This window comes from Ipomoea nil, unplaced genomic scaffold, assembly GCF_001879475.1.
Source record: "Ipomoea nil cultivar Tokyo-kokei standard unplaced genomic scaffold, Asagao_1.1 scaffold2159, whole genome shotgun sequence".
Classification (NCBI taxonomy): Eukaryota; Viridiplantae; Streptophyta; class Magnoliopsida; order Solanales; family Convolvulaceae; genus Ipomoea; species Ipomoea nil.
In genome coordinates, this window is record NW_017618587.1 from 2,949,454 (window position 1) to 2,972,142 (window position 22,689).

At 33.0% G+C, this 22,689-nt stretch overlaps 4 protein-coding genes across 5 annotated transcripts; 2 read left to right on the forward strand and 2 right to left on the reverse strand.

The window, feature by feature from the left end:
* Positions 1-3,176: 3,176 nt before the first annotated feature.
* On the forward strand, positions 3,177-6,329 carry LOC109149542 (probable 1-acyl-sn-glycerol-3-phosphate acyltransferase 4). The gene is made up of 4 exons (XM_019297350.1): positions 3,177-3,279; positions 4,407-5,087; positions 5,320-5,450; positions 5,861-6,329. The coding sequence occupies exons 2-4, from the start codon at positions 4,525-4,527 to the stop codon at positions 6,247-6,249; spliced, it is 1,083 nt and encodes a 360-aa protein (XP_019152895.1). The 5' UTR covers positions 3,177-3,279; positions 4,407-4,524; the 3' UTR covers positions 6,250-6,329.
* Positions 6,330-6,695: 366 nt separating this feature from the next.
* Positions 6,696-8,017, reverse strand: LOC109149544 (calcium uniporter protein 4, mitochondrial). Its single transcript, XM_019297354.1, has 2 exons — positions 7,338-8,017; positions 6,696-7,219 (listed from the first exon to the last, which is right to left on the reverse strand). The coding sequence occupies exons 1-2, from the start codon at positions 7,929-7,931 to the stop codon at positions 6,779-6,781; spliced, it is 1,035 nt and encodes a 344-aa protein (XP_019152899.1). The 5' UTR covers positions 7,932-8,017; the 3' UTR covers positions 6,696-6,778.
* A 451-nt stretch (positions 8,018-8,468) lies between these two features.
* On the forward strand, positions 8,469-9,323 carry LOC109149211 (mitogen-activated protein kinase kinase kinase 2-like). Its single transcript, XM_019296872.1, has one exon. It carries the CDS (start codon positions 8,469-8,471, stop codon positions 9,321-9,323), a length of 855 nt encoding a protein of 284 aa, XP_019152417.1.
* A 9,958-nt stretch (positions 9,324-19,281) lies between these two features.
* Positions 19,282-22,100, reverse strand: LOC109149547. 2 transcript variants are annotated; one of them, XM_019297358.1, is made up of 6 exons: positions 21,503-22,100; positions 20,420-20,546; positions 20,115-20,254; positions 19,980-20,042; positions 19,816-19,884; positions 19,282-19,720 (listed from the first exon to the last, which is right to left on the reverse strand). In XM_019297358.1, the coding sequence occupies exons 1-6, from the start codon at positions 21,746-21,748 to the stop codon at positions 19,649-19,651; spliced, it is 717 nt and encodes a 238-aa protein (XP_019152903.1). In that variant the 5' UTR covers positions 21,749-22,100; the 3' UTR covers positions 19,282-19,648. The 2 variants fall into 2 exon arrangements, with proteins under 2 accessions (XP_019152903.1, XP_019152905.1); XM_019297360.1 differs by having other exon boundaries at positions 21,533-22,095.
* Positions 22,101-22,689: the final 589 nt, after the last annotated feature.

The following is a 22,689-nucleotide window of genomic DNA, read 5'->3' on the forward strand; positions in this document are numbered from 1 at the left end:
GACTTTAATAAAAGTAAAATCCTCATTTACAACATTTCAGCCCAAATTAACATGAATATTAATTAATTAGTAAAAAAATAATAAAGCTTAATTGGTAACAAAATTTTATATAAAAATTAACTAATATCTAATGAATTGTTACCACAGATTAAAGTCAATATGTACATAAAAATAGAAAATGGTTACCAAATTATGAGAATAATTAAATTATTATAATTGTGAAAATAATGGATACAAATTCTGCGTAACAAATGAGAAAATTCGTTCGAAATTTGCGTAATTTTATAAAGAAATAATAATTTATTAATTATTATTTACTTTATACTATTAATAAAAGTAAAATTCGCATCTTCAACATTTCCGCCCATATTAATGTGAATATTAATTAATTGATAAAAAAAATTAATAAAGCTTAATTGGTAACAAAATTTTATATGAAAATTAACCAATATCTAATGAATTTTTATCACAAATTAAAGTCAACTTAAAAAAGAAAAATGGTTATCAAATTCTGAGAATAATTAAACCATTATAATTGTAAGAATAACAGAAACAAATTCTACGTAATAAATGAGAAAATCCATTTGAAATTTTATGTAATTTTATAAGGAAATAATAATTTATTAATTATTATTGACACCAATCTATATTTATACTATTAATAAAAGTAAAATCTTCAATTAAAATGTATTTCACCCTTCTGATACGAGATTGCCCTTCAAGTTCTAACGAAAACAACTCATGTTGATGCTCGCATATGCCACGACTATCAACAAAAGTCAGGGTCAAACACTAACTCACGTTGAGTTATTACTGAAAAAATCAGTCTTTAATCACGGTTAATTGTATGTGACTTTTTCCCGAGTCACCCATCCTGATGGTTTGGTGATTTTAACTCTAGACGAGGATGAATAAAATTGTGTTACTACTACCAATGTTGTCTACAAAGAGATTTTCAATAATGTATAATTCAAGTCATTAATATTATGGTTTTTTATATATAAAGATGACAAAATTGCTATATATCTACATAGAAAATATATCTTCCGTATAAATAATTTCTATAACTGAATTGCTAGACAACGAGCTAATTAGCCCAATTAATACAAATTCTAAACACTGATATATAAAATCTCTAAAGTTGCAGCACCGAATGCGTATATCTACACGTTAGCTATTAATTGGGCAATTATTTACTCAAATTCAAGCATTGATAACATCAGAAAACATAATCGGTGCAACTCAATTCTTCAATTATATTATATAATATTCGATGTTATAATTTATACAATTGTATATCGATCTAAATATTTATAAAATATTATAACAAATTCATTCCGTGCAACGCACAGGCGCAAATACTAGTAGAAATTAAACAAGAAAAAAAAGGATATGAATACATATTTGGATAATTGGATTTGATTGACTTGGGCAAAGAGCCAGGTTGAGACGGCACGAAGATAAAGGAGTATATGAGCAACCCAAGCATGACAAAAAGGGATAGATAAAAAACTTGACATTATTTAGAAAAATGGAGTTAATACCATTTGAGGTCCTCCGAGTATACTGGTTTTATCACGTTTAGTCATAAATTTTCAAATTGACCATCTGTGGTCCTTCAACTTTCAAATTTAATCATTCGTGGTCCAAGTTAACCACCTATGGTCCTTCAACTATTAAATTGTAACCAACCATGGTCCTTTCAAGAGGACCACCATTTGTTAAATTTTGAAACTTGAAGGACTATGGGTGGTTAACTTGGACTATAAATGGTTAAATTTGAAAATCGAAAGACCATAGATGGTCAATTTGAAAGTTTATGACTAAATGTGGCAAAACCACTATACTCGGAGGACCTTAAATGATATTAACTCTTAGAAAATGTCTTCAAATTAAAAATCTAATTTAACATTTTTCGTCAATTTTTTTTTTTTTTCTATAACTACAAATCTACAATATATTTTTTGTTGACAGTTGAACACTTAAAATTTTGAAAAATAATCTTTAAAAATTATTTTCAGAATTTTCAAACTAACAATAATTTTAAATCGAATTCTCGACACCTATTAATTTATACAAACGAGTCAAATTATATACCATAAATATTTATTTCATTTTTTTGAAAGCTTATTTCATATTAGTATAACTTCATATATGTTAATATATAGCAATTATTATGTTAATCAGGAAAATTCAAAAATGCTATAAATGTATCATAACCATTACTATAAAAAGTTAATAATAAAGTACACCAAATTAAATTTTATCCAATACAGAATCTTGAATTTCTCCTGTCACAAAAAAAATTTAATAGTAGTTACTTTTAACATATCACAATTTATTTTTAATAATAATAATAATAATAATAATAATAATCCTTTATATAATAAAGCTATATGATTTGGGAAATAATTAATGTTATAATTAATGCCACAACATCCTTTATTATAAAAAGAAACAACATTTAAAAAATAAAATAGATATATATTATATAATCATATAAAAAATATACTTTTGAAAAATAAAATAGCTATATATTATATAATCATATAAAAAATGTGTTCAATTAGAGTTTAAATTTACACATACAAAATTTGAAATTTGCTTTCCAAATGTAATTATCTTAGTTATTATTTGTATTGTGAAAATTATAATATAGATGAAATACAATTAAGAATAAATCAATCTAATTATGTAAATTATCTCTATAAGTTTATTTGAATATGTACATAATTAGAGATTATATTAACCATACAAAATTATAATTATAATTTTAATTTTAATTGTAATTTTGTATTCTATAAAAATAATAAATACTTGACCAATGGAAGCTCAAAAATATTATTATATTAAATAATTTAAAATATTTTAATTTTTCTATTTTTTATTTATATTTATAACAACATAATTTTTTTTCCGTGCACCGCGCGGGTGAATTACTAGTAGTAGTAGTAATAATAATAATAATAATAATAATAATAATAATAATAATAATAATAATAATAATAATAATAATAATAATAATAATAATACATTCTCAACATTGAAACATGTTGAATATTCAAAAGAAATATTGAATATATATTTTTTTGAGTAAATATTGAATATTTAATTTAAGAATGATTAAATGTTGGTCGTACTTGACCACACAAGATAACTATTAAGAATTTAAGATGACGCTTACGGCTTACCCTTTCGTTGCTTGAACAACTTTCTTATTCCCTCCCTCTCTTCTGCTGCTTCTTTTGCCTTCGGCGTTTTCGATGCACTCTGCAAAAGGTTTGATCCCTCCGCTCTCTTTATCTCTCTCTCTCTCTCTCCCTCTCGCTCTCTCTCTACGCGTGTATCTATATCCATATCTGTATCTATGGGTGTATGTCTGTCTCGTATGGAATGCTGCTGATAATGCACATGCAGAAAGCTCAAGTGGTTTTGATTGAATTTCAAGAGAACGGGTCATGATTAGTCTTGTGTATGTGTTTACTTATCTGGGTTGCTTCATTTTTCCGCATTAACCCAACATAAAATCTGGGTTTCTTCTGTCTTGGATCTGATGTATGTCGGGAATCTTTATTCTTGAAAGCCTTTACCTTTAGTATTAGTGGTCAATTTATTTGTTTATACTTGAACAAGGTACTGCTGCTAAACTTTAATGGTATTTGAAGTAGAGCTGTATTGAAAATGTTGTCTATTTTCTTTGAAGTGACATTGAAAACAATTTTACTGTTCTATATTACCTTGCAAAAGTTATGGACTTTTTTCAAAATTATGGATTTTCCTTCCACTATATTTAGAATTTGAGTCTATATAAGGTAGCTTTGTTAGTTAGGACTAGGGGTACTATGAACAAAAAGATGCAGGGAGTTGAGAGATGTCAGATTTGGTTTTGAACTGATTGGATGTTTGGAAAGTTCTTGGTCTCTTGGGGTATAACTAAAGGTGGGCCTTGGATGTTTTTGGTCACATGAGTTGAAATGTGGTAAGTTAATCATAGAGAGAGTAAACAGTAAGTCTTGTTGTTGGATCATAGGCAATTGAATAATTGAATTGCCTAAGATAAGAAACAGTCCTTACTTGCTCCCTTCATCTCATGTCTAATTTCTACCAATCTTGAATGCCCTGCAGCAAGAGGACAGCAATGGTGTAGGAAATTCTTGACACCCTGCACCCAATGTGTCCACGAGGGACCTATGGTCTAGAATTAGACACAAATTGTTAAAGAATTAATCTGCATCTTCTTGTGATGAATAGCTATTATAAGCAAGCAAGATACTGTAATTTCCCTTTGGTGCCAGTATTATTTCTTCGTTTTGGGTCCTGGGTTGATCGCCCACTAGAAATTTCACTGTAAAAGATACTTGCATTATATTTTTTTCTCACCAGCTTTCATCTTTTACTAATTGCAGATAAGGGGGTTCGTATAATTTATACTGGTAAATAAGGTTGTTGGAATTGAATGAGGAACTTTATCCGGTACATACTTTGCAACACCATCAGATCTTAGGCTTTAACAGTGAAGAAAGCATGACGAGCCTCGAGTCCACTGAAGGGTCCAAGCACTGCCCCTTGAGTACTCTCAGAATTATTAGGGGTGTGATATGTTTAGCCGTTCTCCTTTCGACTGCATTGATGTTCTTGATATACTTTGTGCCCGTGGCAGTATTACTCTTGCGCCCTTTCAGCGTTAACTGTAGCAGGAAAGTAGTTTCTCTTCTATTTGGCATTTGGCTAGGATTATGGCCATTTTTGTTCGAGAAGATAAATAAAACCAAAGTGATTTTCTCGGGAGATCGAGTTCCAGCAGGGGAGCGTGTTTTGCTGATTGCCAACCACAGAACCGAGGTGGATTGGATGTACTTGTGGGATCTAGCGTTGAGGAAGGGATGCTTGGGTCACATGAAATATGTACTCAAGAAAAGTTTGATGAAATTACCGATCTTTGGTTGGGGATTTCATATCCTAGAGTTCATCCCTCTGGAGAGGAAATGGGAAGTGGACGAACCTGTCATGCAGTCGATGCTTTCAACTTTTACCAACCCGCAGGATCCGTTGTGGTTAGCTGTGTTTCCAGAAGGAACTGATTTCACGTAAGAGATTCTTATTCTCCTTGCTTTACAAGATAATACAGAGTATTGTATTCTACGTGTTTTCTTGGATTCTTGATTTTATTCCTCTACCTAGTTGGAAATTGGAATCTCTGTGACGTTAATCTCACAGTCACCAATAATAAAGCATTGCTAAAGATTCAATTTTTAACAGCTGTGCACTAAGCTACGTATATCACTATCGAGCATTGAAGTGTTTCTTCTTTGTTTGCAGTGAACAAAAGTGCATTAGAAGCCAAAAATTTGCTGCTGAAAATGGATTTCCAGTGATGAAGAACGTGCTGCTCCCCAAGTCAAAGGGCTTCACTGCCTGCTTGGATACTCTGAGGCATTCCTTGGATGCAGGTTCTTTTTCTTATGTCAATTCATCTGTATCTTATAGGGCCTGTTTGGTAAATGACTGTTAGCTGTTAGCTGTTTGGGTTAATTAGATGGTATAACTAGTTGATAATATTAACTGATTGTAGAAAGGTGTTGGTAAATTAGCTGTTAGGTGATAGTTGTTTATCAAAATTTCTTTTCTCAAAAAGCTAATTGAAAAAGTTACTTTGAGCAACTTTTTGAATTTTAGCATTTTGGAGTTACAAAAAGCTAATTAACGAAACACTTATATTGATTTTTTAACCCAATCAAACAATTAATAGTGGTCAAATAAGCCAAAATTGGTTGATAGGCTAACTATTTTATCAAACAGGGCCATAGTCTGTCAATCTGCTCTTGACTTAATGCTTCTCGCCTTTTTGCTTATTTGGCAGTTTACGACATAACAATTGCATACAAGAACCGATGCCCTTCTCTCATCGACAATGTGTTTGGAGTAGATCCATCCGAAGTGCACATGCACGTCAGGCGCATCCCGATCGAGGTGATGCCAGAATCGGAGGGTGTTGGAGCTTGGTTAATGGAGATTTTCGAGTCCAAAGATCGGTTACTCTCTGATTTCATTGCCAATGGCCACTTCCCTCACCAAGGAACAGAAGAACAACTCTCCACTGCAAAATGCTTGATTAATTTTGCAGTAGTGATTGCTTTCACCACCCTATTCATATTTCTTACATTCTATTCATCCATTTGGTTCAAAGTATATGTAGGGTTTTCTTGTGTATACCTAGCTTCTGCTAGTTATTTGGACATCAAGCTATAACACCTTACAAGTTATACCCATTATGATTTGATATATCAAAAATTCTCATATTCATTGATAACTGTATATACATTAAGAGCTTAAGATGTTTTTCATTACTAAAGTGCAATAGTGGTTTTACTTTAAATTAGTCCAAGTTGAATATGACATCTTACTAAAGTTCAATAGTGTTTTTACTTTAAATTAGTCCAAGTTGAATATGACTATGTGATACCAAGTTGGCCCAAGTTTTTATTATTTATTTATTTATTTATTTATTTATTATTCTTTTATAGTGGGGTGGAGGAAGGATGATCGTTGTATTCCCCAAGGACCTCAAAGTTATTGTAAATATATTGTTGCTTTAGCATGTTCATATTTTTCTAAGTGGCAAAAAAAATGTGTAGTCATTATTTACAGGTGTACATTAATAGATGTTCACAAGGAGATAAATCAGTTTACCTGACAAAAAATTCAAACAGTTGAAATTTGGTTATATTTTTCATACTTGTAATGGTGTTTATAGCTTGAAAACTGATTATATGTACACTCAAGCAGGAGTAAGGTGATAATCATCACCCATGTGGTAGAACGCATTCCTGAGCTTATTATACTTTTCTACATCAAAATTATGAATCTTCATTAATTTTTGTTGCTTGGTTTTGAATCGCCTCTGGAAATACCCTTCAAAACTGGGCTCTTTGGATGTCCTTAGGAAGAAGGAATAGGCGAGCCCAAAGTGAAGGGTGGTCACGAAGAAGCAAATGGGCTCCATCACATCCCAACTTAGCTCCCAGAAAGTCAGCCTCATAAAGCCCAATGTTTGCAAAGCAAGAAAGCCCAGCCCACAATATAGCTCCCCTCTTACTAATGATTGGGCCTTTTGGTCTATCATGGCCTTTTGCTTCTCCATCACTTCAAGCTCGTTCCTTCTCGGGTCGTTTGGCATCGCGATTGATTCAGAAATCATTTTTTCCATAGATTTTGCTACCTGTTTGATCAAATTGTATAATATAATACATTATATACTCATCGTTTCAAGAATATATGCAGTTATTATAAGTTTATAAACTAGAAATCTAAAATTATGATGAAATTAGGTCATTTACCTGATCGGGGCGGAGCAAAACGACGTCGCCGAGAACAATAACGCTGCCGGATTGATCCAACGTCTTTGCGAACTCCAGACCTTGCTCTCTATTGTTACAAACTTCGCCGCAAATCTGAACGAACTCCGAATACGAGACGGAGTTAACCGGAATTTCTCTGATCCTCAATATCAACTTCTGCAGTTGATAAGACCTTAGAATCTTCCTCGCATCGTTAACTGAAATTCCTCCGATCACGTCTTCCGGAACCGGCGGAGGGGGAACGAGTCCGTCGAGGCGGAGTCTATCGCCGGAAATGTTAATCAGCCATAACTTTTCTCTCAGCTTATCTCCGACTGGAACCGAGGAAAAATCCGGCGGTTTTGAGGCTTGGTTGATCGCTCTCCTGTGGAGGAACCGCCGGGAAAATCCACCGACCGTTCCGCCCGGCGACGTGAGAAGCTCTCTGTGGAAGTTCAGTCTGGCAGCACTCTCCGGAGCTAGGCGGTTTCCGGCCGCAGCCGGAGAGTGTTGGAGTGATGAGATGACTGCATCAGCGGAGTCGGCGTTTTTACAGTTGAATAGGCGCTTCGTTAGGGTTCTACGAAGCGCCATTACCGTGCGAAGGAGAGAGAAAGTGAACGTTATAGAGAGAGAAAGCGGTTGTAAGAATTTCCGATGGTATGGAGGAAGTGATGAGGTGGCCTTATATAGCGTCCAAACTTCGCGGAAGAGAGAATATGACAGGAAACAGGAATCTTGGTGAATCATACTCCGTATAAAATTATAATTGGATACTAATTTAATAACTATTTATTTTCCAAAATAAATAATAAATAAAAATTGCATCATAATGTAATAATTTTCTACTGATTTTTTCTCCTAATACTATACTTAATTGGATTGAGAGGTTACACAATACTAAACTTAGTTGGACTGAGAGATTATCCCAAGTCCTATATAATACTACTTTTGTATCCAATACTTGATGGATCATCAATTCCAATTCTTCATCATCTTCGATCTTACTATATACGAACCTTAGTACTCATCATCATTATGCCTTGCGAAAAGTTGGAACTCCTTGGTGGGGGAGCCCATGGAATTGTGTTTCTTGCTCAATATTATAATCCACCTACTTTCAGTGTTCCGATGAAGTTAGTCGCAAAATCTTCAAAGGTTGAGTTTTCAAGTTCACTTTGGGGAGAAGGGCAAATCTTGAGAAAGTTGCAAAGATGTCCCTATATAATTCATTGTTTAGGAGAGGATACGAGCGTAGAGCATGGGAACACTATGTACAATCTTCTGCTGGAGTACGCTCCTGGTGGAACACTCAAGAGATGGATGAATTCCAGGGAAGGATTCATCCCGGAGGAGGAGGCTTCACTATATGCTTATCAACTTTTGAAGGGAATCTTAGAGGTGCATCGTCTCGGGATTGTCCACTGCGATTTGAAGCCCAACAACATTCTTCTCTTCCCATGTAGGTGCGGATGCAACTTGAATCAGCTCAAGATAGGCGATTTTCGGCTATCTAAGGTCGCCGGAGAGGGAGGTCACCGGGGAGCTTTACTCTACACCTCCCCGGAATCTCTATTTTGCGGCATGCACGAGGCGCCTAAGGATATATGGGCCATAGGGTGCATGGTGGCCGAGATGATGACCGGAGAATCGCCATGGAAGTTCTGTAACGGTAACAACGACGATAAGTTAGCTCAAGACATGGCCTTCAAGCAACCTCAAATCCCAACCGGCATATCTGATCATGCCAATGATTTTCTGATGAAGTGTTTCGAAAGAAACCCAAACGTTAGATGGACTGCTGATAAGCTACTCAATCATCCATTTGTTGCCAATACCGATAATCCGCTGCTATGCCAAAGATGGGAGGATCATCAAGCCTTGGGCAATAGGCCTTTCGGGACCGGAGAATGGATTTCTAGTATTGGTTTATTTTCCACTCCGATTTCATCATGCACTTTCGATTGCCGCCGCCGGAAGGGATGAACTAATAGGTCAGGCATAGGAAAGTAATAGGGTTTTAGAAAAGAAAAGGGACGTTTTGAAACAAACTTCATGTTTTTTTTTTTTTTTTTTTTTTTTTTTTGGGGTGGGGGGGTTATGAGTTTTTGTTAGTTGTCCATCTTTGAAAATTTTTTGTAGATTTTACTGATTATGAAGTTTAGTGTAAATCTTTGTGCCATATTTCAAGGTTTATATATATATATATATATATATATATATATATATATATATATATATATATATATATATATATATGATAAAAAAAAAAAGATTAATTAGCATATATACACATATGTATATATTCATGCACATATACACATAGCTAAATTGAGGCTTTTGCACATCTGATCTTTCCCGTTGCCACATTAAAAATGAGTTTCTAGTTTTATTACAATGTCTTTTTCTTTGAGGTTGCTTTGTTTTGATTGGAAAATGATAGGATACATATATAGACCGTTTGAATCATTTATTTTACGTGCAAAAATAAAATTACATGAATTTAGATGAGATAATTTTGAGGTTGTTATCAATTTTTTGCACATGTATAAAATGTGTCATTTTTTGCCACACTTGAAAAAAAAAACACTATTAAATCTTAAATATAATTTTTTTTTTCTTTATAAAAGTAAGTTAATTCACGGATAATTTATTAATATAAAATCTTTCAAACAGTTTTATTAATTAATAATGTTGTGTTAAATGGTGACATTAAAAAATAAGTTTAAAAGATCAAGGAAATAGTATTTTTTTTAAAAAAAATACGGAGTAATTTTTTATTTATAGAAAAATTGGTAATGTATTTTGGGTGAGATTTATCTTGTGATTCTATCCAGAACTACAAAGAAGTAGACCGTAAATCGTTCGCATGATGAGTTGAACTTGAAACTTGTAATTACTAAGTCAACTGTCCAACTAACTTCGATGGAGTTCTTAAACAAGATAACCTTTTATTATTATTATTATTTTTATTTTATTTTATTATTTTATAGAGTTAATTCCAATTCTGATTCAAGATTTATAGGTGATAATTCACTTTTAGTATTTTTTTAATATGAACACCATTATCTGGTCATAGTATTATTGTGGCATTACTATTTTTGGTTATCCGTCAACAAAATTGTTGAAATGTTATTAAATACAAAGGGCATTTTGATCTTTTTATACAAAGTGGGATGACGTGCTATAGTTTTATGTTTACTTTTTTTTTTTTTAATTTATAATTGAGACCGAAATGCTTTTATATTCAACGACATTTAAACGATTTTGTTGGTAAAAAATGACCCAAAAAAATTATCGTGCCACAATAATACTATGATCAAATTAGGATGTTCTGATAAAAAATGACTAAAACTGGACTACCACCTATATAAATGTATTACCAAGGAATTAACTCTATTATATATTATATGCACAAGTGCACAACATGTATTTATATGTTCATGAATTCTTCACGAATCGAATACCTATATGTATAGATGCGTGAAGCTATACAACATGAGATGGATTAACATGAATTTAGAACTGTACCACTTTCCACCACACTATTCTTTACGCAACTCCATCCACAAAATAATATGAAATATTTATTATTTTTCCTAATTAAATGTAGCATTGAGCACAATCTTACCCAACAACAATATGATCTCGTCCTTAATATAAACCAGTTAACAGATAAAACACCGTAAAAAAATCAATTTCTTTAATTTATTCAAGAAACATTTTTATTATATATAATTAATTTGTAATCATCATCGTATGGAACATGAAAACACATTTCTAAATTTGTAAATGTTAATTTAGTTTGAATTTTTTTAACTGGCAGTTGAAAATTCTAACAACTTTTCAGTCTCGACCAACTATGATCGAAAAAGTTGAAAAGTCGTAAATTTTCTTCAACCTAACTTTTGATGTTGATCAGAAAATGTGAATAAATCAAAATTTTATGATTTTTGGCAATAAATTTTGATTAGGAATTCAATGTAAAGCATGTCTCTTTCAATCCATCAAATGCGTTTGTACCTAAACACCGGCATGTCTGTTAAAACTATCTTCTTATAGTTAGGCTGCGTTTGGTAGGTTTTCACATGCTGTTTAACGGTATTAACAATTTTAGAATTTAAAGACAAAATAAAAATGATAAAATTATAAAGAATTTGTGAGTATACAAAAAAAATTAAAGAAAACATACTATACAAGCTAACACAAATATATACCAACCAATTTTTTTTTCCTTTTATTTTACATTGAAATTTGTGACAATTTTAGTTAGTAACAATATTTTTTGTTACGTCTCAAATTTGTTAGGAAGTAAGTTGAAAAAGATATATGTTTTCAACATAAAAAGTGATAACATCATACATCAAATTTTTTTTTTTTAATTTGTTAGGGTTATTATCATTGATTTATGTCACTCAGATAACTCTAATTTCTATCAAAATGGAGGTAGACAGAGGCAATCTTACAAAGTGATGAGGTGAGTTAGGCATACGGGCCTCAACTCATTGTTAAATTACAAAATTAATTACCTCCAATAGGGATTTTTTTTTTTTTTTTTTTTTTTTTTTTTTTTTTTTTGTGGTTAATGGAATCCGCCATGGCCATTGGCCACCCCATAACCTCTAGAAAAAGTACTAATGATTGATGCTGATGACCAATTTCCTTGCTTACATATTAATACTCCGTACTACTTTACTTAATTTGGCTTTAATGTTTAACTAATTGTAGTTTAAAGAATTGTATTACTATGTTATGTTAGAGGTGAATGTTAGAAGGCGGGGTGGTCGAAAAGAGTGATTGAAAATATGTATGAAATATGATTTTGGTGCTTAAATATCATGACAAGTTTAATTATTGTTAACGCTCTTTTGGTTGAGTTCATCACACATGAATCTTTTTAACGTGGTTTATGTCTTCTATGTGACCGACTTGCGAGTTATTGTATAAGAAGCTGAATTTTAGTTGGATTATTGGTTAGTTGATAGAAAGTCGATGTGCGTAAGGCCACTAATGAGAAAAAGTTGAATTGGGAGTGTGGTGAGTTCAGCTTCGACGGCGATGGGACTCCTTGCTTGGCTTAATGGAGATGGAATATTTGCTGGCAAAATGATGAGCATCATCTCCACTACATATATATATATATTTCTGTATTTCATGTACCATTTAATTTACAGAAAAATCCGTCCAAAAATACATTATATTTTAAGTAAAATTTATCTTGTGACTTAGCCAACAAAAGTATTAATCAGTACAAACTAAAAGAGTTAATACACAGATCGATCTGAGAGGAACTTATAACCTTGTGTTACTAAGTCAATTGTTCGACTAATTTGACTAAAGTTATAATATGCAATATAATAAGCAATATATATGCATGGTTTTTCTATAAAAATAAAAAGAAGAATCCAAGTCGTCAAGCAAATTTGGGTGGAATTCATGGAGTGTGATCCGTACCATTAATTCTCCCAGAAGGATTTTGGTATATTTAATTTGTGCCTAACATTCCATTTAATTTTGTTCTGATAAGTAAGAATAATTAGAACAGTATACAACAACTTAAGTGATCTATACTATTTTTATCAATTATATAGTGATATGACATAATACTTTCAAGATATTATGCACCACTACAATTAATTAATGAGAATTGATATGATGGATCAAGAAAAAAAAATGTCTTAGGATTATTGTATGATTATATATTTATATGTAGTGTTTGTGTGTATCTTTTAGAATTAATATGAAGGGTTAAATAGGTCATTAAATTTTATACAAAAAAAAAATTAAATTCTTGAACTTTTTATTTTATAAATAAATACATTTACTCATCGGTTTAATGCAATTAAACCAAATAGCAAGCTAGTTACATAAAGATACCCCGTAAAAATACTTATCTGGCAATAAATAAATTAAATTTAAAAAAATACAGAGAAGCCAATGCCTTCTTCGTCCCAATTTTTGGAAAAAAAAGCCATGTCAACTTCTTCGCCCAATCGAGTGAGAAACCCTTCGTCATCCAAATGTGGATGAAGAGGGCAAAGGTCGTAAAAAAAAACCAATAAGAGCATTGTCAATCATGATTACAGAAATACAACCAATAATATGATTTTGCAATAATATTGTTTTACAACTAATATGAATGATGAAAATCACAAATTAAATCTTAATAATATCATATTAGGAACAGAAAATTTTGGAAATTAGGATCTGGATTTGCAGATAAATATGGGCGGGTGACTTCAGCAAAAAGGAGATTGCCACCACTTCATCGTTTTAAGTGCCAAAGATTGATGGCATGATCCAAGTTCCTTTTAAAATTAAAAATTATTATTTACGAAAATATATGAAACACAATTATGTGGAGCCAAAGGGGTAAGGGGCAGCTGCCCCTCACCCCACCCTCACCTCATATATAATTTTTGTATGTATTATAATATACATATATATATAGTACAAAATTTAGTACGAATTTGGTTCATGGAAAATGTTTTCTAAAGGAAAATGTTTTCTTTAAAGGGGAGGAAAATGTTGTTTTCTAATGTTTGGTTCATGGAATTCATTTTTGAATTCCTCAAATTTGAGGAAAACAAAATCCTTGGTTGGACCAAGGATTTTGTTTTTCATAGGAAATGGGAAGAAAAAGTGATATGAATTACCTATTTTACCCTTATTTTCTTTTTTTAATTATATTACTCTTATTAGTTTGTAGGGACATATAGGTCTTTATACTCGTTATTCCTTACCATCCCAAATCTAACCAAACAATAGAATTAATATTCCCAGTATTTTTTTTTCACCAACCAAAAATTCCCAGTAATCTTCCTAGTAATTGTTTTTCCATGAAATTTTTATTCCACTCCCCTTAAAATATTTTCCGCGAACCAGGGTTCAAATCCTTAATATCACACATAGTTTTACAGTTTTTTGACTCCTTCCCCTATGGCTTCAACAAATCACATTTTTAATAGCTTTTTAAATATTTAACACACACACACACACACACACACACACACACACACACACACACACACACACACACACACACACACACACACACACACACACACACACACACACACACACACATATATATATATATATAACATTCTTTTATTTTAATAATGAGATGTGTAATTTATAATGTATTTTCTATTCAAATTATTTTATCAAATTAATTATGTTTCATATTTTGTTATGAATATCTTTATAAAGTTTCGATGTGTTTTATTTTTCCCTCATATCCAACAATATTTACAACTATATTTCTTAGGTATTTTTTTTTTTAAATTATCTCTTTTGTTTTAATGTTTCGTCTTTACTAAAAAAAATTTCTAAATCCGTCCCTACTTCGCCTCCCCCCTCCCCCAACCAAATTTCTGGCTCCGTCCCTGATTATGTTTTATATCTTAAAGAAAATACAAAATGAGTGGCTGAGTGAGCGGAACATAATTCTTATATTAAAAGTCACAAATTTAATTCTTGCTAATTAATACTTTCTCATGCGAGCTCATGACATACGATCTTTCTAGTGTTATTAACTTTTCCTGTATGATTTGTGCAAACTCTCCCGTAATAGTTTTGGACTTCAATTCCCTCTTCATTCAGAAAGAAAATAAATTTATTAAGACTCTTTCTAGAAGAATTTATAATCTTCTTTATGTCTATATAATGAAGAATATAATCATGTCTTTAAGAATTAATATCTATATCAACGTTTGTGTGTGGGGAGGGAGGGGGGAGGGGGTATCCAAAATAGTACAAGCAAGTGGACCACGCAGTGCGCACAAAATATAAATCGTATATATTATGAGGTACGTGGGTATAGTAGGGCAGACATATATGGTTATAGGGTGTGGATATGATATATAAGAATGCATTAAGGTTTAGGTCAATTTCTGGTACCCTAAGAATCAGCTTCTCAATTCTGATTCACAACCACTATTATATTGTCTAGTACATAGGCCTCATGTAGCATATATATGGCCTGAGCTGTGCCACCAAACAAATATGCTATTAATAATCAAACATCTACATCTCATTCATATAGCTGTTGTTATTTCTTCTTCTTTAAGACGGATCTAGAAATCTTCGTCAGTGGGAGCGAAAGATTAAAAACCAACAGTGAGATATTTTTTTTTTTTAAAAAATACTTAAAGCCAAGTCGTCAATATTGTTGATTAGGGATGAAAAATGCATAATCAGTCAAAAATAAAAAATCATATACATACATTGTCATCTAAGCTAACTCATCCTTCGGTTAAATTTATGTAAATTTAATATTTATAAGTTATCTATCTATATACAAGACGTCTATACATACAATGTATATAAAGGGATGGGGGTGGAGGAATTGGGGCAGTTGCCTCCACGGTAGATCCGCCAATATATAGTAGAGATTTATCATTTCAACCCAATTGAGGAATTGACAAATGAAAGTAGAGATCATGGAATATTATAAATTAAAATAGCTTAAGAATATCTATTGACAATATAAGACCTTATATTATTATACCCCCTTTTTAAAAAATAAAAATTCTGCAAATCTTCTTTAATTTGAATCTATCTTTGGATAATCCTCTGCGCGCTGATCTAACCTTGATTTGAATCCTCCTATGAATAAGATTCCTAGAATCTTGTTATTGTCGGCTGCCTGGATCGGATACCTGGGAACATCCATCTTTTGTTGCAGTAGCGTAGAAATTCTATTGTGGACACCTGACGGCTGCTTGCATTGTTTACAAGCTAAGGATTATATACACTAATATTTTTTCTTATTTTAACGGTGGAAATTAAAAGTTAAAATCTTTTGGGAGAAGAAATATAATTAGTGGTAGATTGTTTGTAAATTAATGAATCTTTCATAGGTCGTGTATGTTTATTAATTGTAAAAAGAATTACTCCGTAGAGGTAGTGAATGGGTGGCAAATAGGTGAAGTATAATATATTATTGTATATGAAAATTTATTTAGTACGATTTATTTTTTCAATTTTTTTGGGTGTTATGTGGTTAATGATTATTGTAAATTATTACACAGAATGAGAAATATGATTTACCTGACACATATTCAATTCTAATAAGATAGTGGTAATGGTTTGAGTCCGACCTATTGGGATTCATCATTTTTGTTGTGGATTTAGGAGATCAAAATTTATATAGTTTTGATTTTCTTCTTAGTATTTTAAAAAAAAAAAAAAACATCATTAAAAGTAGTGATAAATTAGAGTATTCTAATTAATCAATTGACTAAAAAGTTTACTTTATTTGTATCAGAGTATGAAACTTTTTTTTTTTGTATGTAACATTTGGTATTTTTACCACTGAAGACTAATTTATAATATGCTTACCAATTGTCTTAAATTGTTAGGTTGAATGGAAACATCTTTAACAACCTTGAATTATAGATCTCGTTTCTTTTTCTTTTCTATTTTTTTTTTGTTGATATTAACGTTGAACATATATTTTTAAAACAAAAGTAAAATAAAAAAAAATCTATAAAAAAAAAAATAAGAAGAGAAAAGTTAAAATATATTTTCCATAATAATAATAATAATAATAATAATAATAATAATAATAATAATTAAAGTGGTGTCCATTGTTGAAAGCAAATTGGTTGGTGAGGCTATAAGCCTATGTGTCGGATTTTTGCTGCCTAAAGTTTGGTGCAACGCATTAACTCACTAACGTAATGGAGAATAAGGATGCACTCTCGCTATTCTTCTTTTAAAAAAAATATATTTTAAATAAATATGTAATAGATCAGTAATTAAATTATTTATGACTAATTATGTAAAATAATTTAAGACCATACATTATAATTATGAAAGATAATAACTCATAATTTACTCTAATTTGCTTATTGGTTATTATTAAATAAAAGACTAACTTTTTTTAATGACGTGATAGACAAAACATTAATCCAAAATTTTGATTTTTTTTTCTCTTAGCTTCCCATACAAAGTTATAAGATGAATTGTTATGAACTGAGATAAACAATTCAACATGTATATTAAAAATTATAAGTAATACGAATACGAATCATTATTTATTTACTTTGCCAACTAAAGTTTTATATTAGACATATAAAAGATACAAATGTTGAACGAGCAGATGAAGCATAATTCTCATATATGAAGATCACGAGTTAGATTCTTTACAAACACTCCCTCAGTTAAGCTTGTGCGAACTTTGATCTTTTTTACCGAAATACTGCTTACTGAACCAGTGAACTGAGCTAAGTCTGTGTGGACAAATTAGCGTCTAACTTGTCTATAAGAGCGACCACTTTAATACTTTTAGAGAAATTCCCAATTGCTTAGTGATTACAAATTTTAGAATACCCAAGTTGCACTTTTATAAAAAGGGTGACATAAGAGTTTGCCTAGTTTGAAGGAGTATGTAGGGATACACAACAAAAGTTGTTGATTTTAGACTTCTTCAACTACGGGCGTGCATGCTTTATCTGTGTTGTCTCTCCTTCATTTAAAGAACTTTATTAGATCTAGAAATTTCTTGTAAAATTGTAATTGTACATATATACATGGTACGTACTAAAATCATGTGTATATAAACTATGAGTTCATGGAGTCCAGAATATAAGGACAGGTTCATGAGATCTAGGATATAGTTCGTCCAGGTCAGAAACCACTGAACATATGATTGGTGATTGAGGTAGCTAGTGGCTTAAATGCTTAATTGTTGAGTGGTGGAAGTGAAAAGCAATGACGTAGGATAGATGTACAAAGTGAATGATGAATCCTCCAAATGGAGAGGAATCTGCAAAGTGAATCTTTGACCAACAGATAGATGAAGGTGGATATACATATATATGCATGTCTTGGTGTTTTCTTGGTAAACCTACGAACAACATGCATGGTGTGGCTACTAGGATTTCAATTATATATGTTGTTCACCATGTTTTTGGGTTTGTTTTTTGATTGATTGATGGATATGAATCATATGATCATGATCATCTTGTAGCATAACAGTGTCAAATTTTATGGCTTGGTAAATGTAATTAGGGACTTTAATTAGAGCTATTATGTATTGTGCCACTTTCAAACTACAATTATTCAAAGCTTTTAACCATGCATGATCCATTTCATCATCGTTTTGGCTTCTTAATTATGCCAATAATAATGATACCCCCAAAAATGCCCCTTTAGGTTATTTATATTATATGTAGGTGAAATTCTTTCTTGCTTTATGACTGCTCTTTTGTTCCCTAGCTAACACAACAATTTTTGCTTGTGCTTCACCAAAATAGGTGCTGCTTTTATATATAGGCCATTGTTCATGTGAATCCACCCCGTTCGTGTGGACAGATCTGGGCCATTGAATACTTGAGATCAATGGTTTAGATTTCGCCAACTGTGCAACTGCTGGTAGCTAGTGTTGGTGCACACAACACACACAAACTTGCATCTTTTTTTAGAAGCTCAAAAATCAATAACAAAAACTCATTGCTAAAGTTGTTCTGATAATGGTGTAGGAGGCCTATCATCCACCAAAACCAGACATTAGTGCTAAAAAGCCCAACAATTGTTATAGAAAGTATTTAATTTCTTACTTGATTATTTTAGGCCTTTGGGCTCTCGTGTAACCTTGGATCACCCAGCAAGGGAAATTCTATAGCAAGGTAGCTTCTTGTCTATTAATAAACATTGTACCTATTTGTCTATAGGGACATTAACATCTGCCATTTCTATAGGGAACATGACACAATCACCAACCACCTTGCTAAAATAGCTACTAGGGGGAGATCATGTCCCAACATTGTTGATTTAGTAACCATAAAGTTACAAATTTGAGAATAACATATGTGCTTTCCCACACCGCCAAATTTTCAGTAGACGTTACTCATATTTAATATCCCGGTTTATGTTAGGCCAACCCTAATAAAACCAAAGACAACCATATTTGGCATCAAGAAAAAACATTTGACACTTTAGGAAGGCAAAGTTTAAGGAGGATAGAATGATGATCAGAATATCAGAATATACATTTGAACAGCCCACACAACATCCAACTGGTGGGTGACATGTTCAATCAAACTTAGGAAGCTAAGTCCAGAAGGCTTCCAACATTTCTAGTCAGTCAAATGTTATCTACATAATATATCTACCCCTACAAGACACCTGAGAAACTCTCTATAACCTAAACTTACAAAACCCTAGAAAAGCAAAAACAGGAAGGATAAACAGCAGCATTCAGTATATACTGACATTATAATACGGATAATATATATATAATACTTCTGCAGATACTTCTGTTAGTGTCAGGAACAAGATCGCCCATTCATAACTTCCTCGACTTATTTGCAGACCGTCTTCAGCCTCTTCGCCGCCTGAACAAACCCCACCACCACTTGCAGCTCGTCCAATTGCTTCACCCACAAAACACGCACATTTGTTGTTAGCAAAACGAGGTTTCAAAGCTAACGTGTTTAAGGACATGAAAAACGGATCGAGTGTGAAATACCTGTGACATAAAATGCCTCTGGACAACATCGATTAGTTGCTCTTTTGAAGGGTTAGGTATGGCATCCACCTAAGTAGTAACGGGGGGGAGGTTTAGAGAACGTGCTAAAATCAATTAAGAATACATATGAATCTCCGAGCATTTGATAATAATAACGAACTCACTAGATTAAAGTGTTGCAAGTATCTCCACAGTGCAGTCATCTCGAGTTTGCTCAGGTCAACTTTCTGCACGAGCAATAGTTTTAGTACAACAGTATTGAACTTTATACATAAAGCTATTGTTTAAATTGCCCGTACCGTGGATCTCCTAGGAGCCGAAACAGATCCTTTGGACTGCTCATCACATGAAAGAGTGCGGCACAGAGTCTTGTGAGACGACCCAGATGATTTATGCATGCGATACCTTGATCTATGGGACTTTTGAGTGTCATCGGATGCTAAAGAATGCCAAATACATATAATAAGTGGCATGCGAGAAGGAGAGAGACAGAAATGATTGGCATAATCCACTTTATGAAATAGAAATTTCGAGGGAAAATGCAGAAACTAGAATCTATCTGCAGAAAGTGATACAAAGTAGGATTGCAAACTTCATTACTCACCCATATCTGAACCATTCCACTGGAAATTTTCAAATTCAAGGTCATCATCATCCTCGTTTCCAGTAGGAGCTTCGATCACACTCAATGCATTTCTTTGCAGCTTTACCTCTATGCCATTTGTAAGTACCTATAGTTTTAGCATGCCAAACAGTTATCTGCGTTGGACTCCAGTAAATATTAAAGAGCATATCAAGAATCAAGAATGGGCTATAAAATAGTACCCGAGTTTATAGAGCAAAGAAAAGTAGCAACTTATCAAGATTTGCTTGGAACAAAAAAAAGGAAAAAAGTGAAAGACTAAAGAACAAATCTTGAACAATTAAGTTCTTATACATAATTTGGTGCAACACAAAGGAGCTGGCCTGGCCTTCCAAGGAAAGAACTATATGTGATACATCCATCAATTAATCAATCGGGTAAGACAGGTCTTATACAAAAACCACTCGAACAGCGCTCAAGAACCAATGGTGTGAGGATTTAACCTCAACAAGGATGGAGACTATGAAAGACACAATCAAGACAAGCAACAAGAGTGGGAAACCCCAACGAACCAAATTGGTCAGGCTGTTGACTGGGTAACAACTCAACTCCCATAGAGTTGCCTATTAGCCTTTTTGGTTTGAGTACGTGAGATATAGGCAATCTAAATTGATTTTTCTCCGGCTAGAATCCCAAAACAGAGTTTACCCGGTGCATACCTCTAGAGTCTTAGAGAAGTGGTTGCGGTTTTCCTAGTCACCCAAAAATAAAGACTAGCAACAAGAGAGAGCCCAGACTAAAAACAGACTGCAAAAAGAATCAATCAAGTTCCCACATCATTGACTACAAGAAAAGCATTTTCATAAAATTGATTAACAAACCTGCAATTTTAGAAAAGCACACTAAACTATAAATCCACTGAGAAAAAAAGCAAACCCTTGACCACTTTCCAGTACCTATATTAAGGGCTAAAGTAAAAACAAGAAATAGAAATGCAAAATGCACCATAATTGCAGAATCTGAAATCACAAAACACTATAATCTACACAAAGAGACAACACATGAAATTAGAAACAGAAAACTGGAAACCAACATTCACATTACTAAAGAATCAAACTTTGGAAGCAAAATTACCAGCCAATGCCATCCTCCAAGCCCGACAGCCTTCTTGACCACACCCTGAAGCCCGACAAGCACCGACTTCGTACGGTTGTTTCCCGTGACAACCACCTTGGTGTGACGTGGCAACACCGAGAGCTCCTCCTCGCTGCTCTCCCCACAGCTCTGCAACTGCGCGAACCCACCAACCCCATGCACCGAGCTAGCCTCCACCGCCGTTGCATGCATCATTGATTTTCTTTCCCCGCCCAACTCGGCTCGGAAAACTCGCCGGAATTTCAAGAATTCAGCCCAAGAAAACGGAGTGGGCAGAAAGATCACGCATTGTAGAGGCGGATTAGATGGGTGAATCGCTGAATTGAGAATTTCTAGAGCGAGAAAACACAAATTCAAGTAGAGACTAGAGAGAGAGAAAAAGAGTGTGTGTGTGTGTGTGTTTGTTTTCTTCTTTCTCTTTCTTCTTTCTCAATTGATGAGGGATGGTGCTTTCACTGCAGCCGGCTACTGATCCCGAGGAAATGAAGTGGACCAATCGCGGAACGCCACGTAGGAGAGAGAACACGTCAATCATGCATTACAAAGAGAGGGCTTGCTTCTCGGCCATGATGTATTGCCCACTTTCTGAATATAGAGAGAGAGAGAGAGAGAATTGGGCTGACCGTTTTGACTGGTGTGAAAATGGACCCCTGCTAAATTACGATATTGCCCCCAGCGTTTTCTGACGAGAAAAAGGGCAGGAAAGTCAAAAAGGACAGACGTTACGAGAATGAGAAACTGTAAGGAAGGCGCGGAATATGCAGAGGGCCCCACGTGGACGAGGAGGTTTACCTGCCGGTCCCACGTCGAAAGAGAACCTTAATCATTAATAATATTGTCCCATTATCTATTTATTTACTAATTATCCGGTTTTTTTTTTTAAATTTAAAATTCAATTATCCATAAATAAAACAGTAATGGAGGACAAATTACTCACGTCCATGTCTAGTCTTTCAGGGTCATAAACCCAACAATTTTATTTATTATCCAAAATCCAAATACAAATTTGAAAATGCTAATATTTATTACTTTTACATTTAATATCCAATAATAACAGCGCATAGTTTTAAAGTTATCAAATATTTATTCTGAACTATTAGTTAACCTATGTAGTGTTCCTGCCATAACTGAGGAAT